This window comes from Camelus ferus, chromosome 3, assembly GCF_009834535.1.
Source record: "Camelus ferus isolate YT-003-E chromosome 3, BCGSAC_Cfer_1.0, whole genome shotgun sequence".
Lineage (NCBI taxonomy): Eukaryota > Metazoa > Chordata > Mammalia > Artiodactyla > Camelidae > Camelus > Camelus ferus.
Genome location: NC_045698.1, coordinates 52047379 through 52065903, shown reverse-complemented (window position 1 = coordinate 52065903; position 18525 = coordinate 52047379). Strand labels below are relative to the sequence as shown.

Here is an 18525-nt window from a genome sequence, read left to right as displayed (position 1 = left end):
TACACTCAATACAGCTGAGGGTGAACCTGAAGATAGAAACTACACAAAATGAAATACAAGGATAAAAAAAGAGTGAAGAAAAAAGAACAGGGTACCCAAGAGCTGAAGGACAGTATCAAACAGTCAGACATACATGTAATAGGAATTCCAGAAAGCAAGAAAAGAAAAAGTGGCAGACTTACGTGAACAGTAATGACTGAGAACTTTCCAAAATTAATGAAACACTTCAAACAACAAATCCAAGAACATCAGAGAGCCCTAAAGATACACATCAAAATACACACACACACACCCCATAATCAAAATGCCCAAAATCAGAAATAAGGAAAAATCTTCAAGGCATCAAGAGAAAAAAATACAGAGTAAAGGATAAAACAGAGTAAGAATAAAAATTATACCAGATACCTCATCAAAACCTCTGCAAGTCAGAACATATTAAAGTGATGTTTAAAGTACTGGGGAAAAAAAACCCTGCAAACCCAAAATTCTATACCCATTGAAAATATCTTCCAAAAATGAAAAACTAAAGGACTGGTTACTGGCAGGCCTGTACTAAAATATATTTATTTTAAGGAAATTCTTCTGGCAATACAATTACGAAAGGAGACAGAAACAGGGATCTAAACGAGAAAATGAAAAGTGCTGAAATGGTATTAATGAAGGCAAATATAAATTCATTTCTATTTTTAATTTTTGTAAGAGACAACTGTCAGAAGCAAAAGTAATAGCAATGTACTGTGTTTCTAGTATATAAAAAATAAAATGTCTAATAAAAATAGTGCAAAGGATGGGGGAAGAAAACAGGAGTAATCTTTCGGGAGATCTTTACAATACACATGAATAAGACTATTATAATTTGGACATAGACCAAGATTAATTAAAAAAAGTATACTGTAAAAACTCAGGCATCACTGAAAAAGGTTTTGATAAGAGGTATAAATAATGAAGACATAGAACATAAAAATCATTTACAAATACTCAGCTGATCCAGAAGAAGGCAAAAGGGAATGAAAAATAACAGTTGGAACAAATAGAAAATAGCTTGTAAAAAGACAGATCTTAATCTAATCATATCAATAAATGTAAATGACATAAATACACAATTAATGTAGATTGACAACTTGGATGTAAAAGCAAGACCTAAATAAAGGTTGCCTCCCAGAAAAGTCAATATAAATATAAAAACATTAATAGGTTAAAAGTAAAATAGATTAAAGATATAATATACAAACATGAATCAAAAAAAAGCTGAAGTAGTTGAATAATAGCAGATAAAATAGATGACAGGAAATAGATTATCACCAGGGGTAAAGAGGGGCATTACATACTGATAAAGAAGTCAAAGCACAAAGAAAATGTATCATAAATACATATCTACTTAACAAGACTGTCCAATCACATGAAAATAGAACTAAAAGAAGAAATAGAAAAATCCACAATTAAAGTTGGAAATTTCACCATATCTCTCTCAGGAAAACTGATAAAACAAGTAGACAAAAAAAATCAGTATGGGCACAAAAGACTTGAACAACACTATCAACCATTTTGACTACACTGATATTTACAGAACATTTCACCCAATCAAAGCAGAATATACATCCTTCCAAGTGCACACAGAAGGAACTGTTAGTCTCAGAGTTTTTAAATCCCCAGCATTGCTACATTTTATACGGGTTTTCACATCAGCTTCTGCCCTCAATGTATGTTATTATGGTTGAAAATTAAGAAAATCAGCTTCATACAGATATAGAGTCAGAAAAGGGAGAAACTTAAGCTCCCTGAAAGGAGAATACCTAGGGTCCTTTCATCACTTAGAAAAACTATTATGAAATAAGCCACATAAAAATTAACTGGTCACTTTCCTTCTCGTCATTCTCAACACTGAGCTGGTACAGAAATTTGTAACAAATAGTAAGCTCTTAACTACTCTGGTTAAACAATTATTCAAGAAATCAACATTGCTAGTAAATATAGCTGACCTTTGAACAATGGATTATGGGCACTAACTGCCCCTCCACCCCATCTCAGTCAAAAATCTGCACATAACTTTACAATCAGCTCTCTGTATCCACGGTTCCACATTCACAGATTCAACCAACTGGGGACCATGTAGTACTGTAGTAGTATTTACTGAATAAAATCCACATATAAACAGAACCAAGCAGTTCAAACCCATCTTGTTCAAGGTTCAACTGTATTCTAAGATAACTTAACCCACTGAATGGAGATCATTGTTACCTAGATTCTCTACAAATTAAGTATAACAAAGTAGAAAGGAGCACAGACGCCCTAAATTTCTAGTCTGAAGACCTAGGTGAAAATATCAGCAATTAATGACGCATCGGAAAGATAATAAATATTAAACAATATAAAGTACTGAGTATGACTTATAGACTCTAAAGCACTATATAGTCTTTGCACATGTAGGGAACTATAAATAGTAGGTTCTTCTAACAGGTATAAAAAGAATATTATCTTTCCTTAGGATAAATTTAATTTGAGACTTTGCTTTGGAATCAAAAAAGAAAAATTCTCTTTTTATGGTTATACAGAGAAGATGAAAAAGTTAACTATAAAAGGTGGTATTTTAAGTTACATTAAACTAACTTGACTTTTTAAAAAACATAAAAATGAACTAATAGCAATTCTCAAGTTCTGAATATGTTTTTACCCTTAAAATCAAATATAAAATATGTTTTTATAGAACAAATTTACTTGACTTTCTGGTTCATACACTAGTATAGCTTCTTCAAGATGTTAAAATGGAGTTATAGTTCAATTACATTTAATTTCTAATTTCAATTAGCAAAATATTCTAAAATAAAAGGTGCAATATCCCCACAGATATTAAGTATGTTATAAAGAAAAAAAGACCAAAAAATACAATTTACTGCCCAGAGATAGCTTACTTTTAAAAAAAGTATAACTGGAAGAAGCTTAGAAGTAGCCAGTCAACCTAACTACAAACAAAAAGCTGAACAAAGTGAAAAATTAACAACTCTCTCAGATGTGAAAGAGAAGTGAAGTCAGAGGGCAAACTGAAACTCCAAAACTGGAAAGACAGGTGGATACAGAGAATTAAAACTTCCTAGAGCAAAAACCCAGAAGCGGAAACCTCTGCAGGAACCAGTAGGGACACCTGAACTATAGTTGACCTTAACTCCAGAGCAGCAAAGATAAGCACACATCTGCCATCTTTTCAGAAATCATGCAAACAAGAAGTGCAAACATTTAGTGTTTGTGGAAAAAACTCACCAACCTAAAATTCTGAACCCTGAAAAATTATTCTTTGAAAGTGAAGGACAAAAAAAAAAGACTTTCTCAGATAACAAAAATTGATGGAATCTATTGCTTTGGGTTTTTTTTGTTTTTTTGGATGCAATTGACATTTATTGCACACTCCACTTCAAACCTAACACCAGCAGAAAATAGTCTCAATATACATAGGAGGATTAAAATCATGCAAACTATATTTTCTACAGTAAAATTAAATTTTAGGTAATCAATAACAGAAAACTATCTGGGATATTGCTAAATATTTGAAAACTTAAATAACACAATTCTAAGTAACATGAATCAAAGAAGAAATGCAAAAAGAAATTGGAAATTATTTTGGAACTGAATGAAACTAAAAACACAATATATAACTATTTTGTGGAATGTTACTAAGGTAGTTATTAGAAGACAATTTGTAATAAGCCTTAGAAAGGAACAGAGGTCTCAAATCAGTGACCTCAGGTTCTACCTTGAGAAATTTTTTAAATATACAGACTATAAACAGGAAAAAAATAGAAGATCAGAGTAGAAATTGAAGAAAAAGAAAATCAAAAATAGACAAATCATACCAAATGTTAGCTTTTTCAAGAGATCAGTTCTTTAGAGAGAAGGAAAACGTAAGAAACTAAGATCTACATAAAAAGCACTGAAGAAGGAATAAGTGAAGATAAACTAAAAACTTTTTTCTAATTCTCATCTAAATTTGTTCAAAACAATAACTGTAACACTGTATTCAATTAAACATGCATGTGTGAGTGTGTGCCTGTGTATTCATGTATAAGTGAAATGCATGACACCAATGATAAAAAGGAAAAAAGGGAAGAATTAGGATTATTTTGATATTATAGGGTACTCATACTACCCAAGTAGTAGTTAATGTTATTTAAAAGTGGACGTGGATTAGTTGTAAATGTGTATCATAAACTCTAGGAATCAACAGGTGCAGAAAAAGCATTTGACAAAATCCAACACTTAGTCATGATATCAACTCTCCGGAAACTAGGAAAAGAGGGAGAACTTCAACTTGATAAAGATTATCCACAGAAATATACAGCTAACACACTTCATGATGAGAAACAAGCAGCTTTCCCTCTAAGACAAAGAACAAGGCAAGGACAACCCCTACCACAGCCTTCAGTATCAGAAATCCAAGCTAATGCACTACAAGAAATGGAAATAAAAGGTATAAAGATTAGGAAGGAAGAAATAAAACTGTCTTTGTTCACAGATGACATGACTGTGTGTGTAGCCTGAAAGAGTTAACAAAAAAACTCCTGGAACTAATAAGCAATTATAGCAAAGTTTCAGGATACCAAGTTAATACACAAAACCCAACTGGTCTGCTATGTACAGCAGCAATGAACAAATGAAATTTGAAATTAAAAACTGCAATACCATTTACACTATGACCCCAAAAATGAAATACATAGGTATAAATCAAAATATGTACAAGATCTACATGAGGAAAACTACAAAACTCTGATGAAAGAAATTAAGGAAATAAATAAATGGGGAGAGACTCCATGTTCATGGATAGGAACAGTCAATACTGTCAAGATGTCAGTTCTTCCCAACTTGTTCTACAGATTTCTTTACTAAAAAGGAGATGAAAAGTTATGTCTGCAAAAAAGCCCTGCACATATAGATAGCTTTAATCCCAACAAGGGGTTAATATCCAAAATATACAAAGAACTCATACAACTCAACATCACAAAAACATACAACCCAATTTAAAACATGCAAAGTACTTGAATGGACGTTTTTCCAAATAAGACATAGATGGCCAACAGGTATGTGGAAATGCTCAACCTCACAAATCATCAGGGAAATGCAAATCAAAACCATCATGGAATACCAACCTCACATCTGTCAGAATGGCTAGCATCAAAAACACAACAAATAACAAGTGTTGGCAAGGATGTGGAGAAAAGGAAACCCTTGTACGTTGGTGGTAGGATTGTAAACTAGTGCAGCCACTATAGAAAACTTTTCAAAATTTTAAATAGAACTGCCAAATAATTCACAATTTCACTTCTAGGTATTTATCCAAAGAAAACAAAAACACTAATTCAAAAAGATATACGCACACCAATATTCACTGCAGCATTATTTATAATAGCCAAGATATAAAGGCAACCTAAGCGTCCCATCAACAGGTGAAGAGATAGGAAGATGTGTGATACATATATGTGTGTGTGTATATGTACACACATACACACAATGAAATACTACTCAACCATTAAAAAACTCTTGCCATTTGTGATAGCACGGATAGATCTAGAGGGTATTATGCTAAGTGAAATAAGTCAGAGAGAGAGAGATGAATACCATATGATCTCACTTATACGTGGAATCTACAAGCCAACCAGCCAACCAAATAAAAACAGAATGACAGATACAGAAAATAAATGGGTGATTGCCAGAGGGGAGGGCGATCAGGGTGGAATGAACTCAGAGAAGGGGATTAAGAGGTACAAACCTCAAAAAATAAAGAGGCTATGGGGATGTAATGTTCACTATAAAGAATATGGTTGATAATATGGTAATAAAGTTATATGGGGACAGATGGCTACTAGATTCATCATGGTGATCATTTCATAATGTATGCAAATATTAAATCACTATGTGGTACACCTGAAACTAACATAATATTATATGCCAACTACTTTTCATTAAAAACAAAAACAACACTGAAAAAAAAAAAAAGAAAGCTTTTGTGCTTCCTAATGTACCACTAAGATGCCACAGACTGGGAGAAAATATATGCAAATCATATAAAGGACTTGTATCCAGAATATGTAACTCTCACAACAGAACATAAAATATAAGCTGTTGAAACTTAATAGTAAGAAGTCAAGCAAAACAAACTTGAAAATGGGCAATAAACTTCAACATTTCCTCAAAGAAGACATACACATAGCTAATAAGTGAATAAAAAGATAGTCAACATCATTAGTAACTAGGGATATGCAAATTAAAGCCACAGTAAAGTACTACTATACGCCCACTAGAATGGCTATCATCAAAAACACAGATAAGAAGTGCTAGTCAGGATGACCAGAAACTGGAACTCTGAACTTTGCTGATGAGAATGTAAAATGGTACAACCACTTTGGGAAAAAGTTTGGTAGTTTTTTAAAAATTTGAACACGTTAAACAAAAAAGGTTACAACTGAGTAATGTCCTAACAAGCAATCCAACAGAAATAAAAACATGTCCACACAAAGACTTGCCACAAATGTTCATAACATTATTCATTAAGCCAAAAACTGAAAAGAAACCAAATGATGAATAGATAAATAAAATGTGGTATAGCTATACAATGAATGACTATTCAGCAGTTTTTAAAAAATTACTTATACATTTTACAACCTAGAGCAACCTCAAAAACATTACTGTAAGTAAAGGAATACAAGCAAAAGACTACATATTCTGTGACTCCATTTCCATGAAATGTCCAGGAAAGGGAAATTTTAGAGACAGACAACAGATCAGTAGTGGGTGGAAAGGGGGCCTGATTGCAAATGGGATCCAGGCAAATGAAAAAAAGATGAGAACAGCAATTCTCAAACTTTTGGTCTCAGGACCTCTTTACTATTGAGCATCACAAGGAACTTCTGATTATGCAGGTTATGTCTCTTGCTTTACTAAATTAGAAACTAAAACCGAAAAATAAAGCATTTAATTAATTTTCAGACAATAAATTTCTTACAATAAAATAACATTTTAATGAAAACTGTTTTCACCTGGGGGAAAAAAAAAACAGCAAGGGTAGCATCACTTTATATCTTTGCAAACCTCTTTAATGTCTGGCTTAATAGAGGATAGCTGCATTCTCTTTTCTGCTTCTACATTCAAACTCTTCTCAATATCACAAGTCACATGAGCCTCTGGAAAACTTGTATACTTGTAAGAGAACAAAATCTTCATGTTACTATGAAATAGTTGTCATGTCATAGAATGCTGTCCTCCCTTCCTTCCCTCCTCTAGGGATCACAGGATTACACGATATGAGTCCAGGACTTGCTGAGGGAGAAGCCCTAGTGAAAATATCAGGTTCTCAATTTAAAACCTTGAGAGTTAACCTCTAGGACTGGTGGGAGAACCAGACATAGACAGAAATTAAAACTGCAACTCAGCCCTAACTCAGCTCAGCCTCTGATGTATACTCTCGTCGACAAGCAAGGCAAAGATGAACTTTCTCTGAAACAACATCATCAGAAGCCTCCACAATTCTTTACTCATCTGGATTCATCCAGATTCATTCAAGTTCCATTAAGCATGCCGAGAGGTGCACCATATGATTAAAAACCAAGAAAAAATCTGAATACAAAAGAGACTCACAAAGCAATCTAGATACTGAAGTGTGCACACAAAGACATTAATAAAATTTCATGAGAGAATAAAATGTTTAAAAAATTCAAATACACATAGTAAAATTGAAAGAAACTACTTAAATTAAGAATTTAATACATGAGTTTATACTCAGATAAACTAGAAACATACAACCTGCCAAGTCTGCATCATGAGGAAACAGAAAATCTGAACAGACTCATCACTAGGAGATTGCACCAGTAATAAAAACCTCCCAACAAACAGAAGTCCAGGACCACATGGCTTCATTGGTAAATTCTATCAAACATTTAAAGTAGATTTAGTAAGAGTCTTGCTCAAACTATTCCAAAACACAGAAGAGGATGGAAGACAAACTCATCCTATGAGGCCAGCATTACCCTGATAACAAAACCAGACAAGTACACTACAAAAAAAGAAAACTACAGGCCATTATTCATCAACAGAGGGAAAAATTTCTCAATAAAATAATAGCAAACTTAATTTAACAACACAAGAAAAGGATCATAAACCACAATTAAGTGAGATTTGTTCCAGGGATGCAAGGATAGTTCCACAGTCACAAATCAGTGTGATATACTACATTAACAAAATGAAGGATAAGTATCACATGATCATCTCAATAGATGCAGAAAAACCATTTGCAAAAATTCAACATCCACTTATGATAAAAACTCTCAACAAAGTGGGTATACAGGGAACATATCTCAACATAATAAAGGTCATATATGACAAGCCCACAGCTAACATCATACTCAGTGGTGAGAAGCTAAAAGCTTTTCCTCTAAGATCATGAATAAGACAAGGAAGCCCATTCTCACCACTCTTATTCAACATGCTATTGGAAGTCCTACCCAGAACAATTAAGCAAGGGAGAAAAAAAAAAAAAGCATCCAAATCAGAAAGGAAAAAGTAAAATAGCTACTATTTGCAGATGACATGATATATATAGAAAACCCTAAAGACCCCACCAAAAAGCTGTTAGAATCAATAAGCAAATTTAGTAAAGTTAGAGGACATAAAATCAATGTACAAATATCTGTTTGTTTCTTTATACAAAAGATGAACATAAAGAAAAATTTAAGAAAAAAATCCCATTTACAATTGCATTAAAAAAAAATTAAATGCCTAGGAATAAATTTAACCAAGGAGGTAAAAGGCCTATACACTGAAAACTGTAAGACACTGATGAAAGAAAATGAAAACAACACAAACAAATGGAAAGATACTCCATACTCCTGGATTGTAAGAATTAGTACTGTAAAATGACCATACTACCCAAGGCAGTCTACAGATTCAATGCAATCCCTAACAAAATATCAATAGCGTTTTTCAGATTCACAGAAATGGAACAAACAATTATAAAATTTGTATGAAACTGCAAAATATCCTGAATAGCCAAAGCAATCCTGAGAAAGAACAACAAAGCTGGAGGCTTTGCTCCCTGACTTCAAGCTATTATCACAAAGCTATAATAATCAAAACAGTATGGTACTGGCACATAGACACATAGTTCAATGGAACAGAATAGAGAGCCTAGAAATAAATCCACACACAGGGTCAATTAGCATTCTACAAAGGCACCAAGAATACATAATGGGGGAAAGGACAGTCTCTTCAATAAACAGTATTGGGAAAACTTGACAGCCACATACCAAGGAATGAAACTGGACAACTATTTTAAACCATACACAAAAATTAAATCAAACTGGGAAATCATAAAACTTTCTAGAAGAAAACATAGGTGGTAAATTCCTTGATATTAGACTTGGCAATGATTCTTTGGATTCAACACCAAAAGCAAAAATCAACAAGTAGGACTACAGGAAAGAAAAAAACGTTCTGTGTAGCAAAAAGAAATCATCAACAAAATGAAAAGGAAATCTGCCAAACAGGAGAAAATATTTGCAAATCATATATATAAAGGGTTAATACCCAAAATATATAAAGAACTCATATAACTCAATACAAAAACAAAACAAAACAAAACAAAACAAAAACAAAAACCTAACAATCTGCTCCAAAAAATGGACAGAAAATCTGAATAGGTAGTTCCCAAAAGAAGACATACAGATGGCCAAAAGATACATGAAAAGGTGCTTAACATTGCTAAACATCAGATAAATGCAAATCAAAACCACAATGAAATATGCCTGTTAGAAGAGCTATTATCAAAAAAGACACCAAATGGGACACCAAAGGGCAATGAATTAAAATAAATAATTGATAACAAATACTAGTTTTATGGATCATCAAAAGTAAATGATAAAACCTAACAAAAACAAAATAAGTAAAACATTCCAGCTATCATATGTAGGCTACCTTTAAAGTCAAATATTTTGCATGCATTATCCTTAATCTTCTTATCAACTCTGCAAATATTATGCCCAAATTACACTCAACCAACTGAGGTACTGAAAAGTTTTACTGCATTTTCATAAGAGCACAGAACTTTTAAGTGGGGAAGCCAGGATTCTAACCCTTCATTGGTCTGTTTCCAACAGTTATAGTTTTTCAACAAAACACTGCCTCATTCATAATTATCTAATATTTTAAAGAATTTACATAACGCTTAGTGATTTGTGGAAGCATAAAATTAAGAACAAAGTTAGTCTTTTAAAAACACGTCAATGACAAAAGGACAACTCTAAATTTAATTCTGACACCTAATATACCTAGCTTTTTAAAACATACACACTTGAAACTTCTCTATAGAATTCTCCTTCAGATTCAGGCAATGATATTCATTTAGGAGGACAAAGTCCTTTCCATATATCAGTAAAGGAGCTTCTTTGATGAAAACTAAGAACTCATATTCATAATGAATAGTATTTTATACAGTTTAAAAGCCATCTTTTTCATGAACATTCTGATATTTCAATGGGGCCAGTAAAACCGAGGTTTGTTAATTTTCTGATATCAGAGAAAAATATTTATTAAAAACTTGAATCCTCAAAAAGGTAATTTAAGATGACTAACTTGAAAATAACTAATCTTCTATTTAGAACTGTATCACAGGTATGATATCAATATTACTTTGTAATTCAAATTTTTGAGGTGTTTAAGTATCACTGTTTTTATATATGAATTCTACTAGCCAAACTTTCAGAAATGCCTAATTTTAAATCATTTATATATTATACATTTCTACAGGGCAAGTACCATGTCTCCTTTGTACCTCCAGCCTAGTATATACTGTCTGCGTTCAATGGGTGATTAATTTAACCTTAGGGTACTTCATATTTTCTAACTGCTTTGCAATCATAAGTTATTTATTTTAATATCACCATCTCCCTAAGAGAATCAAGTAATCTCAATAAAAGAACTTGCAAATAAAGTACTAAAACAGAAACTCAGATGACACTGGAAAACCAACTTCTCATGCGTAATAACTAATTTTAAAATGATTATTCCTAAATAAAATCTACCTTTACGACATTTTAATGTCATATGTAATCATCAGTATGATTTTTATTGTATTAGATTATTGACTATAATCACTTAAATATATTTAAATTTTTCAATGAGCTTTAAAGTTTTATCAAATACTCAACTCAATCTAAAGGCATTTTATAATTCAGTTAAAATTACTATATTTTTCAGCTTAAAGTTAATATAAAAAAGGTTTACTCAGCCATCATAGTAACCAAATTTCAAATTCTTGATAACAAGGTTAACTGTTAACCTTCAAAAAGGATTTTCTTGATCAAAATTGAATTTATTTACTTTTAGACTATGAGTCAACAGGAGGGCAAAAGAGGAGATAAACTGCATACAGCAATTAAAAATGCAACTTCAACTGCCTAAGGGACAACAAACAAAAAACAGATCATTCTAGAATAAAGATATACTAACATGTCTTCTAGTTATTTTTTAGCACTCTACCACAAAGCTAACAGCTACTCTAGAAATTTGGAATTACCACCCATCTACAAGGAAAAACAAAATTTACAGGGCAACTTAAAAAAATCTGATCACATTCTCAAACCTAAGGTACCCTCAAATCTGTATGTTTGCAATGACTAATTTATTCTAAAATCCCTGCCATGTTTTTCTTACTGCTTACTATTCTTTTCTTCACTTCTAGGGAAACCTGAACAAATAAAATTCACAGTAGATATTCAAATAATTTTATGGCAGTAGAGGCAAATGTATCATTAGCCAGAGAAGAATAAAGTTTGAAAAACTTTTAAAAAGCACCTTAGCTTCACTCCAAAGTCTGATTAATAAAAACGAAATGCTTTCATTCAATAACAACTTCCTTTAAGAAATACGTGAATCTGGCCAAAAAGACTTTAGTTACCCATTTCCTACTGACTTATGTAGTATGTTTAGGTGCTTGTGTTTCATTTCTTAATCAATGCTCTTAAAACAGAATATGAAACACTTGCATATCCTCTGACTCTGCTCCTTCTCAAAAGGCAGTAATCCCGGTCAAAACTAATCTCAAATAAAGCACTAGTGTGACTATGTAAAGTCTATTTAAAATCCTGTTTTTCATAAAAATATCATATCCAATGTATCTGGTTTAAGATTTTCATACTTAAGGGAGAAATCTGTCATCAATAAATGTTTAAGAAACTTTACTGGATACTTCAGGAGAGACTTAATAGACCCAGAAACCCTTCGCAATCTGGATGAAGGAAATGCCAGAGTTACACATGGAGAAGGTATGTTAATGATTTAAAGTACTTTAATTTCAACTTTCCACATAAAAAATTATTCCTCTCAGTTCTGCTCTGACAGTGAAGCCCAGATAATTAACATACTTGTGATAAACTCTGACTGAGATGCAGCTAAGAATTCAGCCTAGAAATTAATAATGCCAGAAGTAAAAATGTTCCGCAAAGTATTTTTTATTTCAACTAGTAAAGCAAGGGAATAAAAGGAACCGAGTGACTTGAAGTAATAAACAGCAGAAAGCTGGCTTTTAGTAGTTTGTAGTTTGTTTTGGCTACATTTGTCACAGAAGATTTAAAATCCAGGCTCTAGGTTCAGGTCACTTTTAAAGTCTCAAAGACATCCCCATTCCCAACCACAAGCATCATTACAGGTATACTGGTAACATGACAGAAGTAGGCAGATAGAGGCCAGATGTTAAAAAATTAAAAATTAAAAACCTTTGTAAGCCAGACTTAGATAACACAGAAAAGAGCAGCAGTAACTCATGCCCTGTTCATGCAAGGAGCAAACAGGTCCTTTTCATTCTTCTCCAGACTACATCTACCCGGGTGCCTCTCCCCATTCCCTGACAAACAACCTCTCATATTCCAATAGACCCAAAGGTTCTTTCCTCCCTTTTCCTCCTCCCACCTATTTGGTTTCCTTCATTCCATTTCTAACCAATTTAGTTTCCTGTTGAATTACACCTTTTTTTAATCCAAATTACCTAATCTTCTCCCTTTTTCTTTTTTCAGTCTGTTTGCATATCTGCATTTCTAATTCCATTGGGAGAGGGTGGTGATACAACATTTCAGATAATCAAATTTTTTGTTGCAATGGTAAAAAAAAGTTCAACAGCTGAATATGGCCCTCTAATTTCCCTAAAATATCATCTGCACACACAAAAAAGCAATTTCCTAGTAATGCTGCTCCTCATATATGAGAGTTGAAAGAAGTTTGCTCTTCACAAATGAGCTTCCTCAAATAAGTCGATAAATGACTGAATATATATACTCATACATAGCTATCATCTAAATCAGCATTTCCCAATGTTTACTTCCTAAAGCAATAGCCCAACAAGGTACTATACACACACACACACACACACACACACACACACAATGGTTTCATGGTCATATCACAAAGCACATTAGGCTCTTAGAGTTTAAGAAATTCTGAAATAAAGAAACATTTAATTTTGTTATCCAACTGTTTCCAAACTTAAGCTAATCAATCTTTTCCCCCCTACAACACCTAGTAATATCCCAGAGCATGCATTTAAGAAATGTTAATCCTTAACCTCTGATTAAAATATACCATGCAAAATAGTATACTTAACCTTACAGTCTAAATAGTTTTAAAATGTTGCTGCCTTTTGAAAAACGAAAAATGAATTTACACAGAAAATAATTACCAAGTTGCTAGGTGAAAAGTGACTCACTTTAAACATCACACGTATATTTACCTTACCCAGGTTACCTAGGTAATCACCATTTTCGATTTTTCTGAAGGGGGGAATAAAGAGTAAAATTTTCTTTTAAGTCAGCTGGATCATATAGAATAGAATCTTTTACAAATATTAAGGCCGAAAATTGTTCTCATTTTCCCCTTATTCATTTTCATGTTTGAGCTTTTTCTCAAGTGGGAGAAAAAGAACGGGATATTATTAGTTACAAAGTCTAATGAATATACAAGCATGTTATACATGGACTTAATACTTAACAGAGATGATATCTACAGACTTTCCTGAAGATATGTTGTACAATAATGAAAAAAATTTCAATGAAAATATATCAATTTTCCCTTTAAAGTATACTACAAATTATTTACTTCACAGGTTTTAAAGAGTGTATTTTAAATTACACACATTTTACCTGAAGGCTCCATAAAGTGGTCTGTACCAACAGACAAATGAACAAGGAGTGAAAAGCAAGAACCACAGGATACTCAATCCAAAATCAACCCCTCTTGTAGGATCAACACAAAACCAAGCCAAGCATCCGAAGATATTTAGAAACAGTGTTACAGCATGGACTGTGGAATCAAAAAACAAAATAGAAAAGAAATGTTTACATTCAATTTAAATGTTCATTTAACAAAAATTATAAATGAAAAAATACTTCCTAAGAGCAAATGTGTTCTACCTCATGGTTTCCATTTAAGATTTCTCAAAACACTGCTGTTTCTCACACATTTAATTTGAAAACAGAGTATTCACAGGAAAAGGAGTTCTAATACATGCACTGCTTGGTAAAAATTCTTTTGGTCCTCTCCTAACAGGCAATCACACAGCTAAATCAGAGAAGCACATCCCGGGGGGGGGGGGGGGGGGGGTTCTTCCCTGAGAAGGAAACATGTGATGTGTCTCTTGATCCAAGGCCCAAGCAGAAAAGCAGTATCTGGCAGTATGTGAGAGGAAAACGATCCTCTACTCAGAATTATATTTTCACAGAGTGAGGCTGCAGACTCCTCCCAGAGCAAAGTACACAAGAGAAGAGAAAATTGGAGAAGTGCCTTGTGCAATCTCATTGTAATATTTTTAAGCAATAAAATTAATTAAAATCATTAGACTAAAAACACTAAAATAGTAGAAATTTCCAGTGATGACATAGCCAATCTGTAAGGATTATTAATTCATCTTCATAAAGTTGTCCTTTTTTTTAAAGTCCTGGGATAAAAAGTGTTTTGGTAGAGAACTAAACTTATTTGGGAAAAAAAAGTACACTATGATGCACTTCAGCTGCTGTGGCAGACCTTTCTTTTGTTTAACACAAAGAGACCTTGGCGAACTCTCCTATGTTGTTAATAATCACTTTCCCTGACAGACCAACACTAATAAATCTGATTAACATGTAAGTACACTATGATCCTAAAGAACAATATTTACCTGTCATAATTAATAACTTTTAAAAAGGATTTTTAAAAATTTACTCATAAGCTTAATTTATTGCAAGAAATAAATTATTTCAAAAGTTAAAATACTGTTTAATGTAAATTACCAATAAAAATCTATCAACAAACTACTACTTTAATTAAAAATAACAAATGGAAAACCTAGTGAATAATTTTTGAAACAATAATTTTATCTTTAAATTATTACTAAAATAAAATTAATACTTAATAAAACAGGATAAAAACACATTTTAGGATGCCTCTTAATTTGCTCTTCTCTAACAAGTAGATAAATATACACACTGTGGAAAAGAAAGCTCTAGAGGAAGCGTGAAAGCACCAGGGTTATAGTGATGTAACATTGAGCTAATAAACCTTCATGCATTTCAATTTTTCAAGCAGAGAAATGCAGGAGTTCTTCCAGCTTTAAAATTCCATTCCATTCTACTACAGAGGAAAGACTTTATTCCTATTAAGACGTCTAATTCATGAAAGTTAGCTTACTGATAAATTTACTCAAAATCCTTTGCCTCAAAATAAAAGTAGTTCTGTTAAGGGCTTAAAAACAGAATTCGAGAGGTTGTAAGGTATTATTCTATAATATTAAAGGGCATCCAACTGCCTAAAAAAGTTTTAAATGTTCACAACATTCTAACTCAAATTTCAATCTTCAGAGAAATAACTTTTAAAGGTGTATCTCCTAATCCACCTAAGGAAAAAAAAATATATGAATATGTGTATTTTTAAATTCTTCCAAGTGTAGATTAAAATATCAATTAAATTCTGCATAATCTATTAAAATTTTTTCTACGTTTTCATAGTAACCAACAATCATGATCAGTAAGTCACTTATTTGTACCCCAATGAAAAGTAAAACATCTAGGCTTACTAACTAAACAATCAGTTCACTTATACAAAGATCAAAAAACACTTAGAAAGACAAGGCAATGTGAAATGCACAGTTCTGTGTTGCCAATATCAGTCCAATCCAACCTGTTTGATGAATTCCAAGCATAGGTAAAACACTAAGAATATTTTAGGCCCTCTTGTTTACATGTTTTCCAAGTTGAATAACCCTCCTTCATATAAAATTTTAATTTACTTTATTAAACACTCAAATCTGGTATTAGTAGACCTAAATTTGCAACTATCACTACACTACTTTTCTTGCTAAGTTCTGCACTACAAAACGGATACTAAAATAAACTGTTTTATAACAGTATATTATTTTCTTCACTAAATGGTCTTTAATGTAGCTGGCTTATTTTTATTTTTTTCTTTAAATTCAGGAGTATATTCAAAGAGGTTGAGATTCACTTCAAAGTGATAGTTCTAAATGCTTCAGTCCTTTTGTAGAGTGAATTATTTGCTTCGAGTATGGCGCATTTGAAAGCATATCTTTACCCCATTTGGGTTTAAAATGTAAATTACTTCTTTCCTTTGGTACTTTGTAGGTGGAATAATGTGGAAATCTGGACTCTGGGGTCTAGAGTCAAGGTATCCAACTTCAACCTTACTTACTGTGTAATCTTGGACAAGTTACCTCAAACTCTCTTAAGCTTTAGTTTCCCAATCTACAAAACTAGACAACAGAGTACCTGCTTCACAGTGTGGTTAAGATTTAATAACATAATGTTTATAAAGTGACTAGCACTGTGCCTGGCACAAGTAAATGCTTAATAAATGTTCTCTTCTTACATTATTACAATGTGAAGCATTAGTCAACTCCAAAATCAGTAACAAGCTGACGCTTCTTGAAAATAATTTATTAAAGCAGGTTATATTCTATGAAATTTAGAGACATTACTGAGTTAGCACTAGATCTTACTTTATTTCAGATAATGCTTCAAATCAGAGCCTTACCTGGATGGAATCTTGAGCCCTCTTTGAATAGAGTTAACAGATCTGGCAACTGAACAGGGTTAGGAAAAACTATAGCCAACCAAATTATTTCTATGAACCTCTAACTTATGTATTTTCAAAATAAAACAGGCCTACTTTGAAACAATCAGCATTGTAAAGCAGCTAACCATTCAGTTAAAATTAATCATCTTCCCCGTTCAATTTCTGTTTACTAAATTCCTCACAGAATTTTCTTCCAACACCCATCTCCCCCATCAAAAACATGTTTTTTCACTAAAGTCAAAGAACTTATACTTAAAATTCTAGGCCAATTTCTGCTCATTAAAAAATAATTATTTGACAAATGCATATACTTTATGATATATCAATTAAATAAAATGAGTTGTTTAGTACGCACATATATGGAATCAAAACCTTTAATAATAAAATTATGTAATACTACTGACACTCAGGATTAACCAAAGAAATCAGATCAACAACATTGTTTCAAAAGAATACTAAAAATATGAGTTAAAAACGTACTATCCATGGGAAAGGACAATATAGTTCAAGGGGTAGAGCACATGCTTAGCATCCATGAGGCCCTGAGCTCAAACCCCAGTACCTCCTCTAAAAATAAATAAGTAAACCTGGTTACCCCTCAAATAAATGAATAAATTTAAAAAAAAAAGTACTATCCATTAGGAATCACTTCTCACATTCACGTATGTGAAAAATGCTCCTAAAAGATTTTGAGGAAAATTCTCTCATGTATTTGGTGGAGGGAGGCTCCCTAGTCATACATTAAGAACACACAAATTTCTTCCAACAAGAATGTACCCTAAAAGTATTCATTAACCCAGCAGTTGTGTAGATAAGTCATGACAGCTACCTCTCCTACTGACACAATGATGTTAAATGGGGCTGAGACTGCTGTTTGGAATAAAAACGAAACAGAGTAAGTGGGAATTCTGTGTATATACAAAAAACTGGTAACAGCTTGACATTTAGTTTTAGTATTCCATGTGTTGCAATTATATTCAAAGCAATTGAGCATCACAGCCTAAAATTAATGTCTTAATTTTCTATTCAGTGAAACATCCTATATTAATTAGGTACTTTCAATAATAAAAGGATTCATCACCACTTGAAAATGAAAAATAAACTGTGCTCAAAGCTATAAGAAAAATTAGTTTATAATACTTCAATACTTTATGTCCCTTTTAAAAAATAGTCATAATGCTTTAATCACCTTCATTTGCATAAAAATAGTATAAATCATTTTTTTAAAGCAAATATTGCCTAGGTAACATTTTTCAGGGAAAAACGATCATTGCAAAATTCTACTATATGGGAAATCCTATCCTCAAAAGAATGCCAGTTCTCAATATGTAGGTCTCCCTCAGCTAAGAATTCAGATTGTCACATTAGTGTAAAATTCTGAAGTCACCTAAATATGATAAGTTGCACTTCAAATTAAAAGAGCTATGGGAAAAGACC

The 18525-nt window shown here is 32.4% G+C and overlaps 1 protein-coding gene across 3 annotated transcripts in view; it reads right to left on the bottom strand.

The window, feature by feature from the left end:
• The window catches only part of SCAMP1 (secretory carrier membrane protein 1), a 97020-nt gene that overhangs the window by 25985 nt on the left and 52510 nt on the right, over window positions 1-18525 (bottom strand). For all 3 annotated transcript variants that reach the window (XM_032474761.1, XM_032474768.1, XM_032474779.1), the window contains one exon: window positions 14166-14325. In XM_032474761.1, coding sequence (XP_032330652.1) covers window positions 14166-14325 — 160 coding nt within the window. The remainder of the gene's footprint in view (window positions 1-14165; window positions 14326-18525) is intronic.